The following is a 26,129-nucleotide window of genomic DNA, read 5'->3' as shown; positions in this document are numbered from 1 at the left end:
TGCGATCAACTGCTGTTTTGCAGGCAAGAGCAACGTAGACTATTTTTCGCTTTCAGCATTCTTTAAGTCCGTTTCAATGATCTAAATCTCTTTCGCGATTCGCGAAGTATTTTATCTTTGAAACACCACTTGTAATAATCATTTTTGTTGCCCCTCAACCATAAATTTACGGGGGGCGTCGCCCCCGACCCCCCCGGAGGTCGGCACGTATGTTCTGATCCATAAATACCTTACATTATATTATTTTGATATGTTTCAGATTATTTAATATAAATGCAAATATGCTTGCGGACCCTAAAAAGAAACCAAAATGGTCATGTGACCCACAAAACACAGCATGGGCTAATGATCAGTCTAGATTTGGATTTAAAATGATGGAAAAAATGGGTTGGGAAAAAGGAAAAGGTCTTGGAGCTAATGAAAATGGAAAGGTGGCTCCAGTAAAAATTTTGAAAAAAAATGACAATCGTGGTGTTGGTTGTTCTCATTCACATGACAATAACTGGGTGGCTCATCAAGATGATTTTTCTTCTCTACTCTCAGAATTGAACAATCATTCTTCATCAAATTCTAAAGAAGAAGATAAAGGAACATCTGTTAGTTGCATGGAAGAGAAATCTAAAGTTCAAAAACGAGTCCACTACAAAAAATTTGCTAAAGGAAAAGACCTTTCCAATTACAAAGCAACTGACATGGCTGCAATTTTTGGGTCCAGGATTTCGCACAGTCTTCCAACAACTCCTTTGAATACATCAGATGTAGATGATTTAAGTGATACAGAATCATGCCCAGAATCTAATGAAAAACCAAAATCAAAGTATAGGAAAAAAGTTAAGATTGTAACACATCAAGAAAACTCAAATGTTATTACATCAAAACTAAGTATAACTGAATATTTTAAAATGAAAATGGAATCGATTGAAAGCAAAAGTGAGTGTGACTCAAATAATTTTGCTACAGATATAAAAAGTGAAAAGAAACTGAAAGATAAAGAGACCGCTTCCGCATATACTAATTCAGAAAAAAAGAAGAAACGACCAAAGAAAGAAAAATGTTCTATTGATAAACAGTGCTCTTCTATAAAAGATAGTATGAATGGTGTTGAAAATGTCATGAAAGTTGATTGTGTTAAAAAAAATCCTGGTGCTACTAAACGAAAAAATAAAAAATCTACTCGTGATGATAAAAAGCGTAGTAAAATTGCTACTAATGAAGTTTAATGTTATGCACTTTTATGGCGGTATATGTTGCTATGGGGTCATTTCAACATTATCAATTTGTGGTTGGTTGATGCAAATTTACATTTGGTCAAGTAGGAAAAATTTGAATAGTAATATGTTTGTTGAAGACCTTATTGCTGTTCAAAGTACTTGATGTTTATGTTCTTGAATGCACAAAAGTTGTTTCAGCTCCAGTAGCTGTGATGCTGCTTAGGTGTATTGTGACTTTATAGGCTATTGTGTCTGGATAGAAAAAGGTTTTGTGGTACAATTGCGGTTCAGTTTTTCCTCAATCCTGATCATGCTGAATGAACACTTCAGTAATTACTTTGACTAAGAAAATGAATGAACTACTGTATCTCTGATAGTTGTCAAACCCACTACAACACTTGATGCTAATGACTTGGTCTCATGTCTTTTAAAACAAACTGTAAATATATTTTCACATGTCAATAAATTCAATCATAAACAGCTAAAAAACCAATTTCAATCTGCCAGCAACTAGATCATTTTCAGTTTTGAAGCTTATCCGAAGAGAATCAATTTATTTGAAAAAGCTTGAATCTAGTTGCTAGCAGATCAAAATCACTTTTTCAGCTGTTTTGATAGCATTAATATGTGTGAAAATAAATTTGTTTGTTTTACTTTTTACCAACTGCCGTATTTTTGTTGTTGATGAATTTTAGAACATTTTTTCTGACAAGTTCATTCAGAAACAATTTTTTATAGTGTATTTTTTAATGATGAATATACTAAAAATTGCAAACATACTATCAGATATCAGTACAAAAGCATTTGTTAGTTACAGCAACTACACAATGTTATATTTATACAGTAGAATTTGCTTAATTCGTCACCTCAAGGGGATTAGAAAAAAGTGAAGAATTAGGCGAACTGACAAATCATGCAAACAGGTCAAAACTACTGTACACCAAAACGGCACCGACGAAAGTTTGACAAATAAGGCAAACTGACGAATTAAGCAATGACGAATTAGACGAGTTACCATACTGTATTGTAGGAAATTATGCCCAAAAGTGTATTGTATCATGCTGCTCATTTTGATTGCTTCTAAATTGTTGTATTCTATTAATATTACAAACCATAGTAGTGAGTGGAATTTGTGGCCGAAAGCAACACAGTCGTTTTAGGGTGTTGGAAGAACGCTAAACATGGTTACCGTAGAATAATAAGTCAACTGAACATTTTCAATCATAACAATGAATATAAAATCGGGTGCCAGTATAGTCTGTGAGCTGCATGTGAAAATGGTCCACAGCAGTGTGAAGAGAATATCGTATTAATAGAGCATGTTAAAGTAAGATTAACTTACATCCTAACTTTAATCGGAATGGCCCGTTTCGGCGAGTCCGATTCGGAGAGTTCCTTATTCGGAGACAGCCTTTTTCGGAGAGTTCCCTATTTGGAGATTTTTTGAAAATCCAACAACGCCTTCTGTTTATTTAGAGAATTTTGTATTTTATTCCACAATATCGTTTCTTTTGCATTCGGACAAAGAAAAATTAATTGAATTGAAATTTAACGAAAAATAAAAAGCGAATTAAATTTATATTTGAGCTATTAAATTAAAATGTTTGCTCACATAAAATTGACATGTATCCTGCGTCGCCGTCTGTATGCAAACGAATTTTGGATTTTATTTTTATTTATATTTTCAAAAAATCTCCAAATAGGAAACTCTCCGAAAAAGGCTGTCTCCGAATAGGAAACTCTCCGAATCGGACTCGCCGAATAGTAGCAGACCCAACTTTAATACTAGACTTTAATAGCAGAGCAGTATCATCATTTTGTATGTGATATCCATGTAGATCACATATTATTATTATACTGACACCAAACATTGTTTTGCTATTCCGGAATGGCCCGTTTCGGCAAGTCCGATTCGGCGAGTCCGATTCGGAGAGTCCGATTCGGAGAGTTCCCTATTTGGAGACAGCCTTTTTCGGAGAGTTCCCAATTCGGAGATTTTTTGAAATTATTTTTGAAAATTATCGGGTGCCGTAGCCTAATTATCATTGCCGTTTTTACATCGTTTTAACGTCGCTAAACGTTAAAATCGTGCAGAAAAAAATAGAAAATTATCGGGTATCGTGGCCTATTTATCATTGCCGTTTTTACATCGCTTCAACGTCGCTAAACGTTGAAATCGTGCAGAGAAAATAGAAATAAAATGTTTGAACAATTAAATGAAAATTCGTCATGTCAGTTCAGTTGAGTTGTTTTTATTTGTGACCATCATATCAAAAACAATACACGTCAACATAGCAAAGGTCGAGAAAAAGGTAGAATCGACAAAACGCGAACGTTAAAACGTGCTTGTGACCGAAGTAAGTGATTGAGTTGAAAGAAATTTGGCACGGCCGCAACACCTTCAGAAAAATTTAAGATATGAAGAGAAAATAAAAAAAGAAAATGTTACAAAAAAAAAAAATCATGTTTATGTCTATAAGTTAGTACTTTTGAATAGTTAAAATGATTACCGGTAGTTTGGATCAACAAATGTGTGGCCTACAGCTTGGATTGAAAGGAAATTATCGGGTACCGTAGCCTAGTTATCCCGACCAGTAAAAATTTGTTCCAAGAACCCAGTTAGCCTAACAGTTCATTTTTACATTGTAGTAACAGATAACCAAATGTGTGGCCTATCGTTTTAACGTCGCTAAACGTTGAAATACCGTAGCCAAGTTATCCCGACCAGCAGAAATTGCCGTTTCTACATCGTTTTAACGTCGCTAATCGTTGAAATTGTGTAGAAAAGAGAACTTTAGCTGACTAGGATACGCATACTAGGATATTCCACAATATTGTTTCTTTTATAGTTGAAATTTTCAAAGCTTTAGATGAGTGGGGTTTAGACCTAACCATTGAGATCTTAAAACTAAAAAGCGAATTAAAATTATTTTTGAAAGTTCTATTAATGTTTGCTCAGATAAAATTGACATGTATCCTGCGTCGCCTTCTGCATGCAAACTTAGAATATATTAGAATCTTCAACTATTACAAAATTCTAAATCCAACGACGCCTTCTGTTTATTTGCAGTAGAGAATTTTGTATTTTATTCCACAATATCGTTTCTTTTATAGTTGAAATTCTCGAAGCTTTAGATGAGTGGGGTTTAGACCTAACCACTGAGATCTTAAATCATATTTATGACACCGGAAAGACCCTAGTGATATGGTACGTTCCATATTCATAACTTTACCGAAGAAAACCGGAGCAACAGAATGCTCACTCCACAGAACAATTAGCCTTGTGAATCACCTAACAAACATCTTACTCCGAATCATGATGATGAGATTGAGACTAAAACTACAATCGGAAATTTCAACAGCACAGTTTTTATTTGTTCCAGACAAAGGGACCACAAAAGGAATTTTTACATTAAAAATGATAACAGAGAGATGTATGTCCGATTCTTCTGCTTATTTAGAGAATTTTGTATTTTATTCCACAATATCGTTTCCTTTGCATTCTTGCATTTTATCCAGTGTTTACCTTTGAGTGCCTTCCCAGACGGCAAAATCCGTCATTTTTACATTGATTCAACGTCTGCAGACGTTCGAATCAATGTAAAAATGATGAATTTTGTTGTCTGAGTTCGTTCAAAATATGTGTTTTACATCAAAACAACAGTTTTCATGATTAACAATAGGGGTTAATGAGATAAAGTCTCAGCGAAAACGTGTCAACTAAAAAAAGACAGTTGCCAAATAACGTTTTCCATAAAAGCTGAAGTTAAAACCTAAGTGGCAGTTTAGAGTAAACCTATAATTTTTAAAAAAATTTCAAAAAATCTTCGTATAGGGAACTCTTTGAAAAAGGCTGTCTCCGAATAGGGAACTCTCCGAATCGGACTCGCCGAATAGTAGCAGACCTTGATATACAGTGGATACTTGACAAAGTTTTTCACTAAAATTTCATGTTTGTTAAGTGCAATTTGCAATTTTTGTTTCGATTTCAAATTTTGTGACAGTTTACAGCATGACTGCTTGTATGTTATTTTGTGCATATGAATGCTTGCATAGAATATTTTGAAATCAATTAAGTTCAAACAAAATAGAAAAGAACAAAATGTGTGTTATTTATTTAGCAGCAACAAGTTGACATGACATACATTTTTGCGTTGCAGCATCGACTAAAAGTGTGATATATTTTTGTGTTGTTGATCATCACCATGCCCTTTTCAAATCCCTTTCGACGTGGGAAAAAGGATAAATCAGTTGTAGGTGCCAACAGATCGCCTGCTGTTGAGAACCATTACGCATCACCATCACAAGTCAATGGAACTCCAGGCTCTAAAACTGAATCATCACAGGCTCTAATGTTTCAGGCTCAGGTTGTTATAGTGTTGTTCTATATTCTATATATATATTAACCCAATTTATTAACTACCGTATTGATTTTAAACATAAGAAATTTAACTTGCCGGATTTAAGACATGCTTTACAAACCAATAATCCTTTGTATGGCAATGCATTGCAGCAAATTTTTTTGCAGCACTGGTAGTGGTATACAATGTGAGTATCTTTGAGAACAAAGTAATTAAGTTGAATAACGCCATTTAAGCTGAACAGAACTGAAATAAAACAGAACAATTCAGTAAAACACTTGTTTTGTCTGCACATTGTAAATACATAGAAACCATGCTTAAAGAATTCATTGGCTTTTCTTTTATTCAATTATCAACATGTACGACACGTACTGTGTTGTGCAGCTAATATAAAATATACTTTCTCTGAGTTATAACAGTTCAAAGTATTGCTGAACGCACCTTTTTCACTAACATTAACAGTTTCTTTACAATAGAAAAACTCTGTCTCAAGCCATTTAGATGTTCAATTGATTAATTAATATTACTTGTTATAATAATAGTAATGGTGTTGCAAGCACAGTAGTGCTTTTTCACTTTTCATAATGAAGTTACACATTATAAAAAATGATTATTTGACCGTGTATGGATTAACATGATTCTACTCTACGCAAAATCAATGCCCTTTAATGGAAGTTTATTGAATTTATTTTACAATCTTGGCAATTTGGTTCATTTGATTGGACCTAGCATAATGTTATGACACTGCTCTAGAGCTAGAAAAGTGCCATTCATGCCTGGTCAAAAAACCAGTGTTTTTGATAACATTGTGTTGTCTTGCTGCCAGTAAATATCTGTTGGTCTGACCTGGTTGTGTGGTTAAGCTTAATCGTATATTGCAGTAAATTTAAAGTTGGTTCTCATGAAAAATTATTTTAGCTTGCTCATGGCAGTCCGACTGCGAAGATAAGTGGATTTTCAAACGTTAAAGAGTTGTATTCTAAACTAGAAGATGCCTTCAAACTACCTCCCAACCAGGTAGGGTGTCAAAATAGCTTTTGACACTATTTTATGACTTTGCAGAACGTTGAACAAGGTTTGCTATGGTAGACTATTATGAGTGTACTGTACACCACAATTAATTTTAAACTGCTATTATATATAGATTTTTGTTAAGTGGTAAGTGATTTTTGTTAAACTTTTTGTATTTCTTTGAAGCACATTCTCAAGTCATGTGTGTCTGCTTACTTTTCTGGGCTTGTGACATAGCCAATGATAGTTTTTCAAACTTTTGTGTATGGTTGCAGTGTCTATTATAGGTCTCTCTCATTGCTTTGCACTTTCAGTTGATCTACTGTACTTTGAACACACACAAATGTGACATGGATCGTTTGCTTGGACCACAAATCGGTTTACAAGATTTTATATTTGCTCATATCAAAGGTATGTCAGGATTGTCATGTTGCTCTTTACCAGCTTCAATGACGTAAATATGAAATTACAGTTGCTGGTGCTATGTCATAAAGTACTAGACAGTATCATAAATTGGAGTCTCTACGAAATAGTTAATACATTTCTTCGTGTATTGTATTATACAGGTGAAAAAAAGCTTGCCACCATCACCAAAACAGAACCCACGATTGGACTGACCATCACAGACAACGGAACTGGATATCCTTTTATCAAACGGATAAGAGTAAGTACAGTACTTGCGCGAAATTGAAACTCTGGTAAAAATCATCACATTGTGATTTATGAACAGGAGAATTCTGTTACTGCTGTAAACAATGCGATCAAAGTCGGAGATCACATTGAGGCAATCGACGAGCAACAAACCGTTGGTTGCCGACACTTCCAAGTTGCAAAGATACTTAAAGATATTCCGGTTGGAACAACTTTCAGTATGACCCTGGTCGAACCACAAAAGGCGTTTGGTAAGATTCATAAATAGCGTTATTCTCGTTATGAATCTTCAACACATGGTATGTCATAGGCTTATATGGTGACATCTCCCAAGACAAGATAATGGAAGGGTATAGGTAGCAGTTGAATATATTATATGAGATGCGCTGAAAAGTTTTGACTTTTTACTGTACCGGTACAAGTATTTTTGTCTTGTGAGTTTGCTTGCATAGAAAATATTTTGATTGATGAATTTAGTAAGAATGTTGTTTTGAGTGCAGCTGCAAGCATTACTTCACATTTTATTTGCTCTTCTTGGCAAACCTGTTGTTAATTTTTCAGGCTCATTTAAAGTTAATCTGCAATTTTTCAAATGTAAATGGTTGTGGTGGTTGTACATGGTTTTTAAAATGCAATGATTGTGATGCCCCAACAATCCATATCGTATCGAGAACAAAACGCACTTCTGAATTACCGTTTTGAAGGTGGCGTGTGAGGTTTCAATCCCGTTTCTGCATCATAATACCACATCTTTAAGTTTCACTTCTTTATAGTGCACTGCGTTTTTGCTTTCCACCTACAGTTTGTGGATTTATTTGTGTGTTTGCTTAAGTGGTCGCTGTGAAAGAATGGAAGAGTCTTAAGTCTTAACAGTTTCTCAATTCCTTATTATGAACATGTTGTATTATAAGAATGGGCGTCATCTTCAATTTTAAGTCTTGTCGCGCTAATCAAAGATCTTCGTCAGCAGTTTAATTAACTAATTTCTCTACGTTTTGCTATTAAGTATTAACCATCAAAGAAAGTTCTTGGCCGGAAAGCCTGTCCCATTGTTTTGTGTTCACTTCTTATCGACTCATGAGTTTTTCTGATTAAGACATGGTTAGAATTCTTTTCGACCGTTTACGTCGTGAGCCTCTAATTCATTACATCGACTGCTTTTGGAACCCACGTCACTCATGATAATAATAACACACACACCGCTAGCGAGACAAACAACCTCAAATTCTAAATACTGTTGCTTTATATATTTGTAAGTTCTTTGTAGTCCTAGAAGAGTTAGCCGTTTAAAGCATAACTTTTCCCAAGAGCTGGAAAGTAGTCAATTACGTTGAAAACACAATCACGATTTTCTTATTTTAATTCCAATTATCTGGTACTTTTTCGACGTGATACGCTGTACAGGCGAGTATTGCATAAGTTGAACCACTGTGATCACGCATGGTTGAAAAAATTACGCAAAGGTTGCATGTCCTTTCGACTTCGGTTTGTTCAAAGCAGTTCAGTAGTTACGTGGATCGCGTTAAGTTTTCCAACAAAACCTTTTCATTTGACACTGCCAGCAAGTAAGTCATTTTTAGGGATTTAACGTCTGCAAATGTTAAGTCATTCTAAAAGATGGCTGATTTGCTCACTGGTAAGAGTGTTATGTCTATTCGTAGGTGTGTGTTCAATTGCCTGCTTTTTGTGCTATCCAAGAATTACCATGGATCTGTGATGCATTTCAAATGCAGCGATCTGAATTCTGTGTGGTTAAATGTATTTATTCCCATTCTGTTATTGATTTATAGAGTACGGATGACCAAATAGTTGTCTGAAGTTGTTTACTCTGTTGTGTACGCTCAGTAGTTAATCATTATTCACTTCATCGTTTCAATGCGAAAAGAAACAAAGTCGCATGCTTTCAGCACTGTAGTAGCACATACCAACCTGTCTAAAACTCTTGGTCGTTGTTGTTCATGTCAGTGTGACTTTTTTAAGTGGCACAGCTACGATAGTCACCCCAAGAAGACGAAACATGTTTAATGACCTAAACACAGTTTTCTTGGGAAAGCTGCTCAAAACGCCTTTCTATTTTACTGTAAATGTTTTATAATTCTTGCTTTGAAATTCTAGACATGATTTCTCAAAGAAGCGCAGTGACACTTCCCGTCTCCAACAGCAACGTAGGTACCGGCAAATCCACTCTGAGAATGAGATCACAAGGCCCAGCGACGTTGGAGGCTTTGGTATGATTTACTCTTGTGTCTGCCATGGACAGCAAAATTCGTCATTTTTACATCGTTGAAGTACGTCTACAGACGTTGAATCAATGTAAAAATGACGGATTTTGCTGTGAAGGTTGTAATAACTCATCAAAATACTCGTTTTTGATAAACTTTTGTTAAATTTTGAAATGCATCAACTTGAAAAGCTTCACCATTCAACAACTCGACGACCACAAACGTTATGAAATGGTGGATTAACCACTGCTTTCAAAATCTGTTTTTTCGTGCAACATCGTCACTGTTTTCGAGAAGCAATTGTAAAAGTTATTATACTCGCACTTTCTCATTTACTTGTTTGTTGTCTCAGCATATCATACACTTAGTTCACAATTACAACCAATTATAGGCTTCCAGTTAGATTCCTCGTCTTGTTACAAAATTTTGTCGTTAGAAAGTAGTTGAGAATCTCTTCGGTTTGTCTACTTCATGTACAACAGCTGAGTACCACAATTTGTAATGCGTTGTTTTTCAGCCGACAGAGACTGAAGATCGTGCCGTGAAGAAGATCGATGGTTTATTGGACAGCTTCCTAGGCATCCGCGACTTGGAACTCTGTAATTTACTTTTTATTACATACATTCAAAGCCAGCAAAGATTGTCTTTTTTATATGTAACGACGTTGTGAAAGGTTTGAATGATGTAAAAACGACGGTTTTTGCTGGCTGAGCTTTAAAATCTGGCAGCAGTCAATTTTTAAACATTTATTTTTTATCGTACTTTCCAAAACTGGCAGTGTTGTCAGAAGGATTTGAATCCAACAAGGTGCAAACTAATTTCCAAACTGTGATCTGCCAATGAGGTCCTCAACTCTTCATGCATCTCAAGTACGTCCGTTCTACACTCAAGTGTTTACGAAGTAACTTCATCTGTGATTTCGGATTGGCCAAACTTATTCGCCGCATTTCTTCAAATAACTCGACTTTCTATTCCAGCGAGCACCATTTGGGAGAGCGGGAAGAACAAGAACAACCCCGATGAATTTTTGACAACCCTGAACGATCAATTAGGTGATTTCGGATTTCCTCAAGAATTCATATTCGATGTCTGGGGAATTATCGTTGATTCGAGAAGCGCCAACACCTTCTAAAAACTACAGATTCGTTTTTTTTTCCATCAGTATCTGTGACTTCAAGTATCTACGCTTTCCAGCATTACGCGGATACATTGTTAACAAAAAGTATACAGATCAAAGTGCATTCATATTGAAAGTAGCATTGTGTTTGATCCCTTGTCATTTATTAACGTTTTGTTTCGTCCTTTGTAGTTGGTCATGTAGCTATCACAACAGAGAAAATATTCCTCTTTGTGACTGGATCTTTTTCTTTCTTTTTGTTCTCATCCCTAATTACTATTATTTATTGTTCATTGTGGAGTATTTCCCAAATATAATGATGGGTTGTGTGTTGTATGTTTGTTATTGAAAATAAATCGTCTATTTTTTCTGTGTTGCAATCGAGAAGTTGTTCTTAAACTTTGTGACATAACGTCTGCAATTGATCATTTTTAAGATTTGTAGTCATTGAGCTTGTGCAAAAACAACGTATTATTTTGCAATACGTCAACAATTCATTTGAATCGCGTTGCAAGTGCGCTCATACAATGTTGCTAAAGTATTGAGTGTTTGCTCATGCAGTGTTGCTACACCACAGACAGAAAACCCGTCATTTTTGCATTGATTTAACGTCTGCAGACGTTGAATCAATGTAAAAGTGACATATTTGGCTGTCTTGAGGACGTAGAGTGTTGCTAAAGTTTTTATCGTCTGCAAGGACATTGGCTTTTGATGTGGTTTGTTGGTTACATTCAACTTCTCTAAGAAAAGAAGTAGTTTAAAGTTTAAACTACTTCACTAATCCCTTACTTCTGATCAAGGTAGGCTACCTCCATTGAAATGCACTTTGGTTAAGCTGTCAGCACAAATTAGTTGTGGTTTCCGTACCACAAAACCGTCAACAGAGTTTATTTATAACATTTTAAGAAAGGTCACACCAGAACAACTCAAAGTTCACTGTCAACCGATGTGTACCGCAATGAACGCTGAATGTGCTTCTTAATTCCTTGTGAGATTCTACAGTTCCAGACGTACGATGAAGATTTTGTGTGAAATTTAATCACTGTGCATTATTTGCGCTCTTGGAAGTGATTGCCGTGTACTGGCAGCCGCATGATTATTCTCTTATGTCACAGCTTTTCGTAATTCATAACGAGTGTAAATTTTTTTTTGCGACATTTACGTACTGTGTGTATTGCTCATTATAACCTGCACGCGTTATCGCCGTGCAATGTTAATGTGTTCTCTAAATGTCGCTTGAATATTCATAATCTGCCGAATCATAAAGTTATTTGCGTTTCAACCTTAATATTATGTGATGGATAAAAACCGAACAACGCACCAAGCGCTTGAAGATAACGAAGGCTTTCTTGTTCCACGTTATGTAATCAAAACACGAAGCGCTCCAAATATTTCGAATGCAACCAACACTAGATTTAAGAAGATTATATCAGTATTTGCTTTATGTTTGTTAAACAATGTATTTTATTGATTTTAATAATCTTATTGTGACTTGCTTCAACCGCGTGAAAGCTTATAACCGACAGATCGTGACCTGAGCCTCCTTTCTGCGAGCTATAATAACTTGCTAGGCAGCTAGGATAATAACTAAACGTAGTAGCTAAAACATCAAGCAAATACAGTATTATAAATGTCTTTTATTTAGGCTACATGTTTTGTATTAACACGTCAACAATTCATGACCCATTTTGCCTCACCATATAGCCACGTCAGTTTAGCAGCCCAATGAACAGAAAATGTTTGGTAACTTTTTTAAGCTAACAAAAACTAGTTTTGTAAAAAAAACTTTCAATCTTTAGCATCCAGTGCTTGTTCGTTAGCAACTATGACGTAATATTTGGGTAGATTTTAATGCAGGAAAAATTTGTCGAAGCCCACCAAATGATTTCAAGGTGACACTGGTACCACTTATTAACCAACATGCCGTAGCCTACTTGGTACTTTTATGCTTTTTATAGATGTACTTATTTTCTGTTTGTTTTCATCCTGCAGTATCACTTGCAACGTTAGACGAATCTTGGACTTTACGACTTTCTAAAAACCGACTTCACGACTTTCTAAAAACTTTAAAAACCGAACTGTTGAAGACGCATAATCAACCCCCACGTAATTGTTGGGTTTTGAGCTGACTAACTAACTGCTCAGTTAACCTCTGACAATCTTAAATGTGTGTCGTACTGTAACGAAATGTTTTGACGAAAGGCTGCCGTTGCATCTTGTCACCAACTGAAATTCCTAAAATAGGCGACATAAACTTTGAGCCACCGCGTACCATGTGAACTATCGTCTATGCGTAACTGCATTTTCAGTTTTCTAGAAGTGACTTGAGGAAAAAATAATTGTGCTTTTACATCGAGAATTAATAATAAAGTGAAATTTTTAAAGAGAAGCATAGTTGTACCGGTGGTCACGATCTGTGGAATGAAAGTGTTCCACATGAAATCTGGCCTGCGTCAGGGTTGAAATCTTTTACAAGAATGCGAAACTGCCAGGTCCCCTTCAGAGGCTTACTCAGTTCGAAGGTGAAGACTTCAGCGATATTTTTTTAGGAAGGGGTTCAAAGGTTGGAAATAAAAAATTTCCCACGACATTCAAACGTTTGCGCGAAACTTTCGTTCTAAATTAAGAAATTTAAAAGTTTGTATGTCTGGTTCTGCAAACTAGCCTACTGTAGAATATCTCGCTGTTTATATTGTAATGCAACGAAAGCAGTTGAGACTTGAATATTGATACACCGAAGCAGTGGCGGCTCGTGCTGCAGCCTCACCTGAAAAGAAAAAGAGAAAATATGTTTTCCTCTGTGTTTGTCCAACCCGGTTACTTTTTTCACTTAAGAATTGCGGATTGAAAATTAAAATATTAAAAGTTTCGTTTGGCAACACCGACTTTGGGCAAACTTGTCTGCAGCCCGAGATTCTGGATTTCAGGTGCTCTGATTGGCTAAAAATTATCCTTGAAGCTCCACCGCTTTTGGTATTTTATAGCAATTTTTGAATCTGCTGGGGCTGCATGGAAAACAGCCCTACCTAACCGGTAGGCACTTTAACATCACCCACTCGTCGAAGAGTGCCTGCTTTTCAATGTGAAATTGTTTTGTGTTTTAGTCACAATTTTCCTTATAAACTCCATTGATTGCAGTCATTAAGATCCTTCTTGCACTCAGTTCAGTTGCAGAAGAAAAAATAGTATTAGCAGAGGGTGGGAATCGAACCCACGAAATCGAAATTACTACTTCTCTGCCCTAACCATTAGGCAACGCTGGTTGTAGCGAAGCATTCAGTTAAATTTCTTTGTATCAAAATTTTTCGATATTCAACAGGTTATAGGCAGTGGCTCCGAGAGGGGGGAAGTCGGGCTACTTTCCCCCCTAGCATGACATTGTAAAGGAAAAACGAGTAGTTTTTCGTTTTGTCACTTTTGAAGGGGGCCCATTTTTACTAACTTACTAAAATAAAAATTTATCAACTTAAAAATAAACAAATTTTTGAATGAAATGCGTAGTTACAAGTATTTTCCGATCATTGTAAATGCTACTTGTTTCTTATCAAGAACAAACCATTCTCGTATTGAGTCCGGCTATGTTAGACTGCTTCAACACGTTAAATCTGTTGTTGTTAAGCCTGCTGATCTCTGTATCACTGAACGTTTTGTCTTGTTTTAACTTGAAAACTAGTGCTGCTTTGGCTAAGCGTGTATTATGTTTGCTTGACCAACTGTACCTTGACATGAAAAACTGCGTTAGTCAGGCATATGATAATGGATCCAACATATTTGGAAAAGTGTCCAAGCAAGTTTGAAGGAAGTAAACCCTTCTTGCCTATTTTTTGCTTATGGATGTCATTGCTTAAATGCACTAGAGTTGGAGTTCATGGTATGCAGTGTTGTCCAAATATTATATCATTTTTTAGTAGTCTAATTGAACGACTAAGCTTATGTCATTTTCAATTGCAGCCAAGTCAGATAGGAAATTTTAAAGAAAGTTATCCCATTTCCAAGCAGCCTACCTGAGCAGCTTCAAACCTGTGCTTTTCTGCATTATGTAGATCACAGTCCTAAGCGAGATTCACTCTACTAACCTATTTATGCAGCGATTAAGAACTGTGCAATGTTTTTCGGCCCCAGAGGAGGCTCACACGACGACGACGAATGGACAATAAGCTGATGAATTTAATGAAGTTAAAGGAAGATGTAATCAAAGTTACAGAAAGCTGGAAAGTAGGCTACTCGCAAACGTTGTTATAGGAAATATGAATTAAAAAAAGATTTTATTTTTCTGGGGACGGAACGCTCCAACAACTCCGCGACACCAGCTCAATCTTACAAACAAAATTTATTCTACTGTACACTATGTTGCAAAGGATTCGCTAGCTGTTGGTAGTTTATTCACAAATGTATCAACAAACTCAAAGATGTCGATAAGTTTGAAGTCCAATGGAAATACCCTTGTATGTCTGATGTGTAGTTGCAAGCATGTGGAACAAATTTAAACAAGTTGTACAACAATGACATTTTGGATGAGTTGGTAGGCTACTTTTGAAAGAAAGCTACCCAGCAAAATTGAGCTGCAAACCGGAACGCATCACCCCATGATATATACTCAAGGAAATCATTGATTGCAACTTTCGAAACACTTTTCCAAATATTTTTGTTGCTCTGAAAATTTGTTACGTAAACCTGTACCTCCAACGGTTGCGAGTTGAAAACGTGGTTTTAGCACACAGAAATTTGTAGGAATTGTTTACGCTCCATCACGACTCAAAACCGAGTGAACAGTATATGCATGTTGTGCATCAAATTAGACCTTGCAAAATCTTTATTATTTGATGCTGTGATCCGTAACTGCATTGCAAAAGGTTCGGAATGGATTGAATGCTTTGTTGAGCTATTTTTATTGCCCGCATTGTGTGTTTACAATTCTTCCTCTATCTACTGTAGGTTATACTAAAATTACCACCTATAACAATTTCGATTCACAACATGACTGGAACCAACGCAGACGCAGTGACGTAGACTAGTCAAAGGTGGAGACGTTATCACCGACCCAAAAGCGGCTCTTCCAGGATTCCACACAACAAACAGACAAGAATTTATCAGAAAACACGCCCACACTGCCCAAGCACTAGAGAGTTTGCACAGCCACAATCTACTGCATTCAGTTCAGTTGTTGTTGTTCAGTTGTTTTTTTATTTCTGACCATCATATCAAAACAATACACATCAACATAGCAAAGGTCAAGAAAAAGGTAGAAGCGACAAAACGCGAACGTTAAAACGTGCTTGTGATCGAAGTAAGTTATTGAGTTGAAAAAAATTTGGCACGGTCGCAACACCTTCAGAAAAATTTAAGATATAAAGGGAAAATAAAAAATGTTACAAAACAAATAAACATATATAGGCTATAACTTTATTAGCCTACATAACTTTAGCTGATATATTGAAGATTTGTATGGACAGTTGCTATGAAGATCGGCCATGGTGCGTTATCAAGAGTGCTGATGGTCATAAGGGGAACACGTCTTGATGCGTTTAGCTCGCTGACGGACAAATTGAAAACCTTAGCTGTCCTCGCGAACTGCACTGTGGAGGATATCAAGAGTCAAATTGACTTTTGGATGTCTGACCGGGCAGCTGATTGTAATGCTTTACTGGACAAACTGGACATAGACACCAACAAGCGATTAAAATGTTGTGCTCACATAATACTGTGTGTTGACCACGGCATAGATAAAGTGTACAAAAATGCTGAGCAGAAAATTGGATTGCAAAATCTCTTACCACTAACTGTTGGTGAGAAAGTCTTCGGCTCCCATGGCACATCAGTTCATACCTTAGGACTCATAGCACTCGCTAAGTTGTTTTCGCCAAGTCATGCGTCTCACAGTGTTTCGCTTTACAATGACTATACACAGTGGATGGAAGATAATAAAATTGATCACCGAGGATTCAGAGGATTTGTATCTAACCGATTTGGGCGTATTGCAGATTTAGCGCGGTTGTATTTACAACATCGTGTGCACATAGATGCGTTCTTTAACCAAGTGGTAGACATCAACAGCAATAAGTTGGTGCTTGCAGTTGCCGCATACGTTCAGAATGAATGGTTCACTCGATGCTCAGAAATCTACACCAAAATGGGAAATGTAATCATATTCCCTCTGATGCAATTTTTGGGCATTGATGAGACTGACAACAAGGTGCGGCATGACGACAGAAATTGCAATGGAGTGAAGGTTTTTTTTATCAAAAATTGAATGTGATGAAAGAAGTGATGGAGGCCAAGCGAGAAGGCGAACCAAGTGGTCTGGATAAGTTGGAAGCTGCAGTGATGGGGGAAGTTATTGATTCTGTGGAGAGGCAACTTTCGGCAGTCGAATTCCTGTGGCAAGATGTAAACGTGGGCGTAAATAGAGAAGCACTGAAGCAGGCACCACTGACAAATTTGGGCTGCGAGTCACAGTTTGCAAAATTTGACAATCGTGTAAGAGTTACAGGTGGGAGTACGTCTGTTACTACACACTCGCGGAAAAATGTGGTTTTCACAAATTGCTTACTGGTGGACTCCAGCTTTGAACAAAAATCTGTATTGGAAAAGAAAGCACGCTGGAAATGGGCAAGATGCTCAGAAGAAGTCAACAGCGTGAAAAAACTGGAATCGGACTTTCTGGCTACTGTCGAGGCAACAAAAAAACTTTCACTGATTAAAAAAGCAGATCTAAAGAACAAGAAGACACAGAAGACCTTACGTCAGATCGACTTGTGCAAGTTGCATGGCGGTCCAGTTACAAGTACATCGCTTGATTTATTGGAATGTTTGAGTGGAAAACAACTTTTAGCCGAAGTTAGCCATCTTTGACTAACTATAGCACCCGAAATTCGACAAATGAGACGAGTTAAGGCGGCTGACGGACGATACCGGGTTGAAAAATTTGGTGCAGAAGAACTGAAGTCCTCCATTAAAAATGTACTAAAGCCAGTATCCAACATTACGACGACTGTGGACTCTCTTTTGAGCAGAATTATGTGAACTGGCATGTGTAATTATGCGAGAATGATTGTCAATGAGATATTCGTATGATTGCTTTCGGTTAGATGGTGAAACACACTAAAAAATTTTAATTTTTCATGTAAAAAGCGTTTTTTTTCGTACTTTCAGATGATATCGCCACAGCAATGCAGTGAATCGCAAAACTGAGTTAATTTTTAGAATCTACGCCCCAAACAACCTATATTTAGACATATTACATGACCCATATGATCAAATCTTCATCTGATTGATAGAAAATATCAATTTTTCAGCGGCCATTTTGAAAATGGCCGCTGAACCAACCTAAAATGACGTCATAGACAAAAGAACTCATCGGATTCTTATTCAGAGAGAAAAATGGCCATAAAAAAATTGGGTCCTGGAAATACTATTATCAAAATGCCTTTATTTGCCCACCCCTAGTATTAAGGAGTCTTGCTTCCAACTATCACAATTTGCGGGAAGATGTTGACCGAGATCAGTGATCTTGTGACCTGTGAGAAGTTGAAAGTCCTTGAAGGGGTGAAGAAACGATTCAACAAATGCTTCAACAACATGAAATGCGTTATGGCATCATGTCTTCATCCCTCCTTCAAGACGTCGTGGCTACAATTTCTGCACTACGTTTCCACGGATGATGCTGACGCACTGCGAGAAAAGTCAAGACAGATGTAATTCGACTGTTGCGGGAGACCTCAAGCCAGGTTCATACCGAGAAGAGTGACACCAACACCAGTCATGACTCCGAGGATGTATTTTTTGGAGTGTTTGCGCCATCCCGTGAAACGTCGGTGCAGAAGGAAGCAGCAATTGTGGACGCCTTTTTTTCGGACAAGAGCAAGTCCTTGAGCTTTTCGAATACCGAGTTAAAACATCTGTTCATTAAATACAACACCCCCATTCCTTCCAGTGCTGCGGTGGAGAGACTTTTTTCTGTTGGAAAAGATGTGCTGGACTTAGGGTCCAAAAAAGCGGGCAGGACTTGGTGACTCTCATTTTGAAATGCTCGTGTTTTTGAAAGTTGCGTAACAATAAATTTCCCTTAGAATGTGTTTTCTATAACGACGTTAAAATGACAGTGTAAACGAATGATAACATTCGTTTTCAAGGTCATTTTTGTGTCACTAGGGACTTGAGTGTTTCTTAGTGTCATTTTAGACAAAAGTAGCGGAAGAAGTAGCGGTAGCGCGCGCTACTTTGGCCCGAGTATCGGTAGCCGGTAGCGCGCTACTTTTGTAAATTGGTAGCGGGTAGCGGTAGTGCGCGCTACTTTGGCCCAAGTAGCGGTAGCGGGTAGCGCGCTACTTTAAAAGTAGCGGGTGCCCACCTCTGTTGATTGCAGCCCCACTGCTCACAAACAGCACCAGCCGCCACTGCACCTAAGTCTAATTGGAGGAAATACATGTGAAACGCCTAATACAACTCAACAATTACCGGTACCGACATTTCGCATACCAACTATAATCTATTGAAGAGCTGATAATATATGACGTCATTCAGTTTTTCATCACCCTTCCCTAATGTGACGGTGCTGACACCTTCAAGGATTGTTTGGATGAAACTAGTGATAACAAAACAAGTTTATTTGAAAAAAGGCAGTGTTTACAAAAAATAACATAGAATGCGAAAAAGCTGTCACCCAGTTACACGAAGGTTTCACTCCTCAACTCGTTTTCATTTTCGAAGCAATACGTCGCAAACTTTGATTTGAACAGAAATTATGAGTTGGTTGGACCCCCGAACAAGGCAAATATTTGACAGTCACGATAAAGTGAAACTTAAGTTCAAGTCGGGATCTCTGCAAAATGAAAACGCTGCTAGGTCTGAACTTCATCTTTGGTTTCTTTCTCGGTAGCGGGTTTTCCTTCCACTATATCCTAAAGTAGCACATAGGTTGGTTTGCGAAATAAAGTTACGGTAGCAGAAAAAAAAGTTTCCATTACGTAACTAATGCGGATTACGTTTGATGTGAATAAAAAACCAAATACTTTGTAAACTCGAATCACAAGTTAAAAATTTGCAAATTATAGATGTTAGGCACAAATCTATTTTGCTTTGGCGCAAACTTCTTTCTCTTGATTTCTTTTGTTTCAAACAGCCCCACTGCTTCGTAAAAAACAAGGAATTCATACAAACGTGACTATTACGATTTAAAACTTCAAATGTACCGAGATGGCAGAAGAACTGTCTTCTTGCTTTGTATTTCCTGTCGTCTCCGAACCTTCTCCACTGACTGGGGTGATAGCAGCAGCAGCTGGAGGTTCTTCTTTCGTCTTTTTACTAAAAGTTGCTTCCTCGCCGGTAGACGGTCGCTGTAGCAATCAGTGAAATATTGTAACAGGACGTTAGTTCAACGTAATAACAACATGAACAAACGATTACCTTTCTGCGAACAAGATGAGAAATGTCAGTTGAAGCTGCAGCGGGTGACGCTGTGGGCGGTGATGCGCGGTCTCCTTTCCGGACTGGAATCTTGATAAAAATTGACAAGATCGGGTTACTCGCAGCAAGCAACCCATCACCAAAACAGTCAGACAAACTTGTGGACTAAAACTTAGAAAACTGTCGCATCGGCCCATGCTGCAAGAGAATGATCCACAAAAGATACAAACTGATTTTGAACTATACGTTCAACAAGTGAAAACAAAAAGATCAGCAACCGTTCAAGCATATACGTCATACGGATTGCCAAATGCAGACAAATATTGGTGTCGGATAACGTTGACCAAATGCAAAAAAATGGCGTTGTGTGGTCTTTCAACAGCCTTTAAACGACTTAGACAATTATCCAATCCTACTAAAACGCTAAGCGTACCAACAGTCCAACACTCTAATTATATATGAAGCGAGAGTTTTTCCTTATTTGAAGAGTTCTTCAGTATGCTGTTTCGCTGTCTAACCAGTGACTAAGGGTACTGGCGAGTGGCAATCTTACCACTGTGCAAATCGGAGAGGCTGTTTGATTTGACGATCCAGATGATTCTCCTGCTTGAGCAAACGCAGCAGACCGTGCACGACTTTCCTGGGATTTCATCAAGAAAACATCTTCGATCTGAACGAACACCATTGAAAGTTAGGTGCTGCTAGTCTATAACGTGAAGTCTATCGCTGCATTAGGCTACACAATACACATCTCTGATAGCCTGAATAGTTAAAATGAACATGTTATCATAGGTTTCTGCAATTTAATACAAGTGGACAAGTCATGTGGGCTGGACTGCACCCGTGTAAGCGACATATAGCGGTAAACCTCACCCGGAACGGAAGTACTACCGAAAGTTATTCATCCAGCGGAAAAAATAGATTTGTTTGCAGCAATTCCGCTCTCAGTGACATTGAGATTAAAATAACTGAATAAAACAAATTTATTGTCAGACACGGTGTCCGACGTTTTCTTCGTAAACAGTTCTTCGTAAAACAATTCTTCGTAAGCAATTCTTCGTAGACAATATTCTTCGTAAAATTAAATCTTTGTAAAACAATTCTTCCCAAAGCATTTTTTCGTGCATGCTATTGAGATTTGATGTATACGAAGAAATGCTTTACGAAGACTTGTTTTACGGATTTCATTTCACCAACAACTGTTTACGAACAATTTGCCTATAACCGTCCGACACAACGTTCATTACCTTTGAATTAATATCAGGGATCAAACTTTTAATTTCTCCGACTTCAGCACATTCTTCCATCACTTCTCTGTCTTTTTCTGCACTTCCGTCATTCGAGTCGATCCGCTCATTCAAGAAATCTTTTTTTCAGAACGAAACACAAAAATAAACGATTATTCGACATTGAAACGACATAAGATTCTATACAAAATCACGAAAGGCTAATTCTGCATGGCCGATCGACCACTAATGCATCAAGCAGAGCCGTTGAGAGGATCATTTGGGCCCGGTATCAATGAGATCCTTGCACCCAAATGAAGACATTTCTAAGAAAAATGCACTGTCTTCGAATAATATGCGATGGTGTCTTCAATTTCCCGGGCGCGAAATTTTTTTCCCACGAACTTTTTCTTACTTCGCATAGAGTTTGTATTAGTACAGTGTGAATGCAAAACTTTTCGTTGGCGTGTTTGGTTCAGTGGTTTCGTCTTTTGCCTTGTGTTCGTGAGGACAACGACTCGACGCCATCGAAGTCAATTTTTTTCTTTAAATTAAGTTTTGCGGTGCACAAAAGCTTTTCAAAAAAAGTAGGGTTAGGGTTAATTCTTAATCAATTCTGAAAATCTTACTCTCAGAGTGACCAGATTCCAGAGTCAATTTGTTTTCTCAACTTTTTTAAACTTGACTAGACAAGGTGTGTCTCCAGACATTTCTTTTCTCAACTTTTTTAAACTTGACTAGACTAGGTGTGTCTCCAGGCTACGTTATTTTTCAAGATTGATGTTTAGATTTGGACCTGGAGGGCAAAAATTGGCTGCTGACTTTGAAAACCGCGCGAAAAAAATGAATCGGTAAAAACAGTTACACGCGCCTCGCGGTAACCAGCAATGGCTACACTTACAGAAATATGCAAATGAGACAAAAAGTTTGTGTGAAAAAAAATTCGCTTCCGGGCCCCTTGCAAAGGTTACGGGCCCCTAAAATCATTCCGGGCCCGGGTTCAAAAGTACCCCTGGATTTCCCTTTCAATGCTACTGGCATAAAGAGAAGATAGAGGTCTACACATATAACAGTTTGAGGGTAAATTAAATGGCCACTCTTCTGAATTGAATACACCACGATTGATAACCTGTATAAAATATCAAAGTTATGTAGATTCAACTCTTGCCAGTGAGGTTGTGTTCTATGCGACCAAAATTACTAGGTCTAGACCACAAAAAGGAGAAATATCCTTGTATCTCATCGCATCGAAACTTACTTACCAATTCTGCTTTGCAATGCAGCAAGCGAGGCTTGATAATGCTTCGTAGCATCATTGTAGTCTGTATTGAAGCCGTATGCAAGGCCCAAGCTGTAGTGTGTTTCTGCCAAGCGTCGATCATGCGCAGGTAGAATCTCCTACGAAAAAAAATATGACAGAGTGTTGCAATTCCAAAGCATTCACTGTGTCTGAGATTTTATTCAAACGGGTCGCATACTTTATGAATAGAAAGCGCTGTAAGAAAATCTTCGATTGCTTGAGGGTAGTTTTCGATTTCAAGTCCAAGTTCGCCCAGCTTCAACTGGCATTGGGCAATCATGAGGCTGGACTCTTCAGTTTTCGGTTTTCTGGAACAAACCACAGCATACAATTAAGAAATCCACATTTGTCAGCTATAACCTACAAAGGCCGAATGGGTCTTTATTGCACGGCATTGAAACGTCAAATGGGAAGTAACTCTCTGCTATGGAAAAAAAAACACGGCTATGGAGTCTTAAGGATTTTGGCATGTCCAAAGTTGTTAAAAAAGGACGACTCAAACTTGATACAAAACGATGAACAATAAAATTTTTGTTTGTAATTTTTATTCAAAATATTGTTTCTTGTTCTCTATATTGCGCTTTAAAACTTTACAAGAAAATAGACGTGTTTTTTCTTGTCAGTCTCCACTTCAATACCGATCGCAACTTTTGTGAAATTAAAAAAAAAAAAACGGAAAATACAAAAATTAAAATAAAACATCTGGCAACACTGAAGCCAGAGTTGACCAGATAAATCGAGCATTCGGAGGCGTATATTGCTCGCCCGACTCCAAAACACCGGCAAAAACTCAAATGTCATATTTATTATACAGGAAAAAAACATCTTTTCTTTTCTAATAATATAATGAAACTAACTTCGAGTACAAAACTTTTGCTAATTCCAGCATCTCCCAAGCGAGTTGCATGTTAGGAATATCATCTGGGTCCTCCAAGTCTTCCTCAGCGTCTTCATCTGTCTTCTTAACACTACTTGATGGCTCTTGGTCATCGGGCTGTGTGGTACTTGGTTCTAAGGTTTGGAAAAGGCGTGAACAGGTTAAAAACATAAATTTTTGTTCACAAAGCAAGTCAACAACCAAAGAAAGATGAGTCAAACTAAGAATTGGGGATACTTTACCTTCACTGTTTTCATCTTTTTTTGCCTGGTCAGTGCTGCAATCTTTTTCTTCACTTGGACCGTCCATGGTAGAACTTTTATCTTCTGGAGCTTTATGGTAAGAATGTGTAAAAAAATTTGTGCAATATCGTGAAGTAAAAATAGCGCAGCTACAAAGCACACGCATTTATATCAACGCAACGTAGGCCACGACGCAACTCATTTAGATATTTACGTTTTCGCGGGACACATACGAATTGTTGCATAGTCTTTTAATCTGAAGAACCAAATCAATCTGCTATTGTTTTTACAAGAAATAAAAAGAAAATCACTACTGGTAGTTCCGCGATAGACCAGATCACAAAGTTCATCCGACCAACAACGTCAAGCTTCTGTAGCAACAAAGTGAACTTGGAGCTCACCTGGAGTTGCATCGTCGTTATCTTTTTCTTCCTTTGTCTTGTCTTCTTCTTTGATATCTGGACACAAGCATGAAACTTATAAATGACATGACAATTATAGAACGTACAATCGTACATGTACAATGTGAAACAATATTGACAAAGCAACGGAGCTTTGTTCCTTTTTGCATTACAAAAACATTTATTTGTTTTTACACGACGGAATGGCTATTCCCAGGACATAAGTATTGCAGCAGTGAGAAATGTCATCATGTACCAAGGTTTTTGAATATACTTACACCAAAAGCAATTAGATCATTCAACTCTGTGTGTATGAAAAGTATGAACAACGTAGCGGTGATGATTTTGTGCACAAAAATCTAAACTATGCAACAAAAAATGGGTCTGCTACTATTCGGAGAACTCGATTGGGAGAAATCCCAGTTCGGAGAAAGCATTTTTCGGAGAATTTTAAAATTCTACAGCGGCATCTTTTATTTAACGGAATGAGCTTACAATAGAGGTTAACCAAGTAAAGTTTCAGCGAAAAAGTCTCAACTAAGGAAGAATAAAAGTTATCTAACGGCGTTTCATGACTAACAATAGAGGTTAATTAAATAAACTGTCAGTCAAAAAAAGCAGTGGTTAAACAGTAAGTGAAGAGTCAGCAAAAAAGTCTCAACTAAAGTCTCAGCAAGAAAAAAATAAAGAGTTATTAAACGTTAAATAGCTTTCGAAACTACCGTGCCGGTAGACCATGTTAGGCCGGCTTCCACAATTCAACATTAGTCCATTTCGTTGGTATTTAAAATGTTTTTCTCTTCACTCGCATGTGACGCAATATTTTTTTACCAACAAGGCAAAGTATGAACGTCGCTGTCAACCTATAAAAACTCGAAGACTAGCTTAACACCTACTTGGGAAGCAGTGCGTTTAAATACAACTGCAAATATGGTTCAGGTCCTTGTTTGCGTTGTTCTTCTCTGAGTGAACGCAACACACGATATCAATTAATGAATTTTTATAAACACAATTTGTAACGGATTTTTGTTTCGGCCGCCGGGGACGAGAATTTAGCCGCCGGGATGCAGATCTGGTAGGCCATGCTTCGTCTTCGAAAGAATAAACGAAGTTAGAAGCCTGCTAGATTACCCTAGTTAGGCCTACATCGAATACGATTCGATACATTTCCGCGATAGGAAACGAAGCAAACTCAGCATGAAGTCAATGTTTTGTTTGCAACAACAGATTATAGCCTCCCCATAAAAACGTACAGTTTTTTGCAGTGGTACACTTGTACCCTGTGTATATTTATTTTTCTTTGTCGGAATGCAGAAAATAACGATATTGTGGAAATAAAATACAGTGATATAACCAACAAACGGAAAAGGTGGCAAAGCCGTAATGCCGCAAAGTCATGCGTGCAAAGATCTAATTCCAAATTGCCCATCCATACATGTCAGGCATGAATCGTTATCAGTTATCATGGTCGATATATCAGTGGTGTATCTGGCAATTGCGCCTTTAAACATAATAAATCAACTTCATCATCCCAGGCAAGCTTGTGGCCGGTGGGCAGCTTTATCAGAAGGTAACTGTGTCTACTCTCCGCATATGAAGCAAACCTTTGTTTCGATGTTCAATCAACCTCGTCTTGAGCAACTTGGTCTAGCACTCATACTTGTTGCAGTCGCTCTTGCCAGCTATGCTAATAACAAAAATACAGCAACCTGAAAGCTACCTTATACAGTTCAAGCTTCCAAAAAGAAAGTTTTGACCAAGCATAGCACTGGCTGCGTATAAGCATTGAATCACCGTACTTACTTGGGTACCAGAATTACTTGGAAATGATTGTTAGTTTGTCTTGTAAAAATCTGTCTAGCTTGTCCAGTGTTATAGGTTAAGTTAATTGCCTACCCTTTTGCATGGGTATAGAAAGATAAACACAAAAACCGCCTACCTAAATAATCCCTACAAATTTTCCGAATCAATTTTCTCCGAAAATGGCTGTCTCCGAATCGGATTCGCCGAAAAGGGCCATTCCACAAAAAACAGATACGCATAGTGAAACTCAAAGCGCAACACAGGTTTGCATTAAACAGTCAGAAATAACATAACAAAGTGCA

At 37.5% G+C, this 26,129-nt stretch overlaps 3 protein-coding genes across 5 annotated transcripts in view; 2 read left to right on the top strand and 1 right to left on the bottom strand.

Moving 5' to 3' along the window:
- Window positions 1-281: 281 nt before the first annotated feature.
- LOC145782532 (PIN2/TERF1-interacting telomerase inhibitor 1-like) lies at window positions 282-5,365 on the top strand. Its single transcript, XM_082594335.1, has one exon. It carries the CDS (start codon window positions 282-284, stop codon window positions 1,218-1,220), a length of 939 nt encoding a protein of 312 aa, XP_082450461.1. The 3' UTR covers window positions 1,221-5,365.
- A 35-nt stretch (window positions 5,366-5,400) lies between these two features.
- LOC145782531 (PDZ domain-containing protein GIPC1-like) lies at window positions 5,401-12,954 on the top strand. Its single transcript, XM_082594333.1, has 8 exons — window positions 5,401-5,578; window positions 6,491-6,589; window positions 6,898-6,994; window positions 7,150-7,247; window positions 7,314-7,485; window positions 9,350-9,462; window positions 9,974-10,055; window positions 10,434-12,954. The coding sequence occupies exons 1-8, from the start codon at window positions 5,417-5,419 to the stop codon at window positions 10,586-10,588; spliced, it is 978 nt and encodes a 325-aa protein (XP_082450459.1). The 5' UTR covers window positions 5,401-5,416; the 3' UTR covers window positions 10,589-12,954.
- A 6,213-nt stretch (window positions 12,955-19,167) lies between these two features.
- The window catches only part of LOC145781821 (protein HGV2-like), a 34,820-nt gene continuing 27,858 nt past the window's right edge, over window positions 19,168-26,129 (bottom strand). For all 3 annotated transcript variants that reach the window (XM_082593497.1, XM_082593498.1, XM_082593500.1), the window contains exons 7-16: window positions 24,025-24,081; window positions 23,624-23,713; window positions 23,362-23,515; window positions 22,683-22,812; window positions 22,467-22,602; window positions 21,226-21,344; window positions 20,532-20,648; window positions 19,979-20,068; window positions 19,765-19,908; window positions 19,168-19,473 (exon numbers count right to left, since the gene is read on the bottom strand). In XM_082593497.1, coding sequence (XP_082449623.1) covers window positions 19,414-19,473; window positions 19,765-19,908; window positions 19,979-20,068; window positions 20,532-20,648; window positions 21,226-21,344; window positions 22,467-22,602; window positions 22,683-22,812; window positions 23,362-23,515; window positions 23,624-23,713; window positions 24,025-24,081 — 1,097 coding nt within the window. In that variant the 3' untranslated portion in view covers window positions 19,168-19,413. The remainder of the gene's footprint in view (window positions 19,474-19,764; window positions 19,909-19,978; window positions 20,069-20,531; window positions 20,649-21,225; window positions 21,345-22,466; window positions 22,603-22,682; window positions 22,813-23,361; window positions 23,516-23,623; window positions 23,714-24,024; window positions 24,082-26,129) is intronic.

The sequence above is a fragment of the Aplidium turbinatum genome, chromosome 13 (assembly GCF_918807975.1).
Source record: "Aplidium turbinatum chromosome 13, kaAplTurb1.1, whole genome shotgun sequence".
NCBI lineage: Eukaryota > Metazoa > Chordata > Ascidiacea > Aplousobranchia > Polyclinidae > Aplidium > Aplidium turbinatum.
This window is presented reverse-complemented; position numbering and strand designations above follow the sequence as displayed.